Source organism: Cyphomyrmex costatus, unplaced genomic scaffold (assembly GCF_001594065.2).
Source record: "Cyphomyrmex costatus isolate MS0001 unplaced genomic scaffold, Ccosl1.0 scaffold770, whole genome shotgun sequence".
Classification (NCBI taxonomy): domain Eukaryota; kingdom Metazoa; phylum Arthropoda; class Insecta; order Hymenoptera; family Formicidae; genus Cyphomyrmex; species Cyphomyrmex costatus.
In genome coordinates, this window is record NW_017280345.1 from 82484 (window position 1) to 87138 (window position 4655).

At 39.8% G+C, this 4655-nt stretch overlaps 1 protein-coding gene across 1 annotated transcript in view; it reads right to left on the minus strand.

The window, feature by feature from the left end:
- LOC108781169 (tyrosine-protein kinase receptor torso) overlaps nucleotides 1-4655 on the minus strand; it is an 85438-nt gene that overhangs the window by 35561 nt on the left and 45222 nt on the right. The window contains exons 13-15 of the mRNA XM_018549085.1: nucleotides 1889-1934; nucleotides 1733-1806; nucleotides 1388-1602 (exon numbers count right to left, since the gene is read on the minus strand). Of these exons, the coding sequence (XP_018404587.1) occupies nucleotides 1388-1602; nucleotides 1733-1806; nucleotides 1889-1934 (335 nt within the window). The remainder of the gene's footprint in view (nucleotides 1-1387; nucleotides 1603-1732; nucleotides 1807-1888; nucleotides 1935-4655) is intronic.

Sequence of the window (4655 nt, forward strand, 5' to 3'; positions counted from 1 at the left end):
TACCGCCGCGCGGCAAGCGTTTCCGCGTTTTTGTCTGCAGAAGCCATAATGGCTCCCGCAGACAGAACGCGGCAACGCTTGCCGCGCGGCGGAAGTTGCCTCGATAGCCAATCAGCGTCTCGCCGGCAAGATATTGATTGGTTATCGTGTCAACTTCCGCCGCGCGGCAAGCGTTTCCGGGTTCTGTCTGCGGGAGCCATTACTTGAGGGTCCCTATTGGGTACTAGAGTACCTATAATGAGAGTATGGCCATAAGAGCGGAAGTCGCCATTACTGGGACTACGCCGGAAAGAACGGAAAAACGCGCGCAGCGTTTGAACACAGCGAAGTGCACATCTTCACTCCATTTAACGGTTTTGCACCACAAGAAATGCATCGCCCCATGGTTGTTGTCTGAAACTCGAGTTATAATAAAACGTACACCACGCTAATCCATTAATATCCAAAAATACAATATATTTTTACAATGTAAAGTGAAAGGTAAAAAGTAAAACGTCTACATTTTAATAACAAAATAATTTATAAATAAAATTGTACAATTTAACCCTCAGTTGTCATATTGGGTATGGCATATTCGAGTGATTTTTTCATCGGACTGTACTGTGCAAAAGTATTGCAAAAGTGTTTTTATCATATTTAAAGTAAAAATACAGCAATTCAAAAATCTTACGGATGCAATTCACACAATGCCTTCTTGATGACAGCTCGAACGGGACTAACCTTTTGGCTACGTATACTAGTAAGCAGCCTGATACACCGATTCACAGACTCACTAACATACCGATTTGGTACCGATCCTACATATGGCGGCACCAATCACGAGAAGGTACGCTTATGGCCATACTCTCATTATAGGTACACCCACGGTAATTAATTCTGTCCCTCGGAAATTTTCACAAAATAAAAAATGACCACCTTTCTATATTAATTGTCACAATCCATGCACGATTAACGTTACGACTGAATCTTATCATGCATGAATAGTGACAATTATTATAGAAAGGAGGTCACTTTTCATTTTGTGAAAATTTCCGAGGGACAGAATTAATTACCGTGGGTGTACTCTATTGGGTACATGTCGCGTGCGCCCTCTGCCATTTCGAAAGTGTACTATAGCCTAAAATGAGGGTCGTTTCTTAACATGGGTTGTATATGGAGCCTTTCATTCTTCTTCTCCCTATTCTTTGGATGGAAGGTTCCGATTGCCTACATGCATGATTGCACACATTGCTTGTTGATTGTCCAATTTAAAAATAATATAACTTCATTGATAAAGCAATGAAAAGATACTATGCACCGGCCAATGTGGTGTGTACAATCGGGAATGTAGGCAAGTAAGACCTTCCCATAATATATACATACTAATAACTTAAAATAGAACGCATACACATCACTGTAAGTAGTATATATTTGATGCGTTAAAGCCTCAATTGCCATCCATTTTAAAGGCAATTTACCATTTCCTTTTTTTCGATAAACATTTTCTTGATAGATATCTCGGCTAAGACCAAAATCTGAAATTTTCACCACTCTATCTGGTCGCACTAATACATTACGTGCAGCCAAATCACGATGTACTATTCGATTAGAAGATAAGAATTCCTAAACACAATATCCATCGTATACTGATTTATGTATAAATTGAAATAATAGAATTAAGAAAGTGGTCGTACTATTTTAAAATGCAAACTCAATATTATATATCAATTATTAATATATTGACATGACTTACCATTCCTGTAGCTACTTGTCTAGCAAAATTCAATAAATCGGCAGAAGTAACATTATCTATATATTTAGTTACATCTGAAAAAGCGTTAACGGAAGAATTTACGTACTGCTTACATTATATACATATATTTGATTGTACGTATGCTGTGTGATTTACCTTGTTGAATATCATATAAGCGATTGGCGATTGTATGCGTTATATTCTGATAGTTGAAAACACATTTTTCTTCATAATAGAAAAAATATTTTATTTAAATATTGGAAATTATTATCACACATATAGTGCATAACAATATGTAAACATACATGCACGTATGTACATACACAATGGGTGTATTCCATTTAACATTTGCAACACTCGCGTGGATCATTTCATCCTTATATAATGTTTAATCAGAATAATAGCTTTTGCATATTAGACAATATTGGACCCGGAAACGCTTAAGCTCCAGCACACTGGACGCGGAAATGCTTGCAGCGCGTCAAAATGTGACGCGGTAGACAATGAGCTTACAGATAACATGGGGTGTATCCAGAAGCACAACTGCTCACGGAGCGCTCAGTGAGCTCTTGTATCTGTTTGGTTTATATTTTTAGATCTAATAGAATAGGCGATTGTCACCAAGCTTCGGGGCCTCTTTCACTAACGCCGATTAACTTAATCGACGATTAGTCCATTGGAATTGATCAATCGCGTCTGTCGTCAAAACTAAATGACAAATGCGATTGGTCAATTCCAATGGACTAATCGTCGATTAAGTTAATCGGCATTGGTGAAAGAGGCCCTCGATTAACTAATCGGCCTAGTAATTTTGCAGGCTTCCAACTGAAACTGATGCCAGAGCTGAGCTCACATTAATTCTCCGACATCAGTTTCAGTTGGAAGCCTGCAAAATTACTAGGTCGATTAGTTAATCGAAGCTTGGTGACAGTGGCCCATGTCAATCAGTGCTGCGTTCGGAAATATCACTCGAGTACCCCCGTGTATCGTCTTATCCTTGTTATTCATTCAATGTTAAACAAGGATACGACGATACACGGGGGTACTCGAGTGATGTTTCCGAACACAGCACAGATAAAAAAGCTCACTGAGCGCTCAGTGAGCGGTCGTGCTTCTGAATGCACCCATGTTCATTGGCTACCGCATCGACATATAGTATGGACTGCGCGATCCATTCATACCCAGACAGCACAGGATGTCCTACGGACATCCGTTTCATGTCCATTTCTGGTCGGGATGTCCATGGACCTTTATAAGCTGTCCATAGGATATACATTTATGGATGCTCTACGGATATCCCTAAATGGACAAATTTGTATATCCATATGTTGTTCGCAATGCGGATTTCGGCGCATATAGCTCCCTCGATCTATGCCAATGCCATCTGAATATGTAATTCTGCTTCCGATTTCTCTTTTGTTTCTTGCCATTTTGAAATAGCCGTGAATCTTGTTGCATCATCCGTCGTGTTGGATGGACACGTTTTTGTCGGGTACGTGCTTGTTTCCGCGTTATATTTTTGAAAAGTGTTGCGCCGACTTTGACTGTGCCGTGCGATTACTCAAAATCCGTCTAGCGGTCTCGCCATTTTGGATGTCCCGTTCGTTCATCCTGACGCGCGTGTTAGCGGCGTGACGACGTCGTGGACGCAAGCAGTTAGGTTAGCCGGTGTTCGGGCGATTCTCGCCATTTTCGCGGGTTATGCATTTTTTAATTGAAGACATAAGGTTTATTCGCGTCGCATGCTCTAACATGCTCCAATATGCTCCTAACATAGCTCTTACTCTCTCCAACGTGCTCGTTGAAGTGAGCAAGAGCTATGGTAGGAGCATATTGGAGCATGTTGGAGGTTGGAGCGTGCGATGCGAACAAACCTTAAAACTGAAATAGCCGTGCAAACGGTACGTGTGCGTGTACTGAAGTGCGAACCGTGCCGTTGTGCTCGTCGTGAGCATCGTCGCAATCGTCAAGAGCATCACTCGCAATCGTCAAGCATCGTCGCAATCGTCGCGGACGACGAAGTGAGTGATGCTTCTTGCTTTTATTTAATAAATTAAAAAGATGAAAAATATATTTTGAATAATCTTTATTCAATATATAATATATAATATTTATAAAAAAAATATTATATATTATATATTGAATGAAGTTTATTCAAAATATATTTTTCATCTTTTTAATTTATTATATTATTCTGTATATTATTGCAAATCTGGATGCTCCTTTATACGTCCATTAAAAACGGTTATCGGATATCCATCGGACGTCCATCGGACATGTCAGGGACGTTTTTAGTATGTCCACCAACGTCGCAAACTGATGTCCTATGGACGTCCACTGAATGTCCGAAGGATGTAAAACGAATGTCCCACGGATATCCCAATATCCATAAAGGATGTACTATGGATATCCATCGGATATCCGTGTGCTGTCTGGGTAAATCCCCTCGAAAAGTGTCCGGTGAATTAGATAAAGAGGAAACGCGGTGTGGGTATAACCCACGAAGTAAGAGAGAAGGAGATCGAACTCTGTGAAACGTAAATGGTCCTAGTCCGTGACCCCTAATTGGGAGGGAGTCCGCTGAAAGGAATGAATTCTTATGGTTGGGCGCCAGTTTTGCAACTAACCTTACTCGAACAGTCCGGCCTGGGGCTCTATTCTTGAAAAGAAACGTATACGAAAGTCTAGGGAAATACTATAGTATACGTTACGTATACTATAGTATTTTCATAATTTTTCGTATACGTTTCTTTTCAAGAATAGACCCCCTGATCCATTGCTTGCATTAGACGAAGAGGTCACGAAGTAAGAGATCGTGGGAGAGGTTAAGAGTTCCAAAAAATTAAGAAAGGTGAAATATTGAATATTTAATATTAAAATGAATATTATATTATTATATTATTGAATATTTAATCGTTTAAAT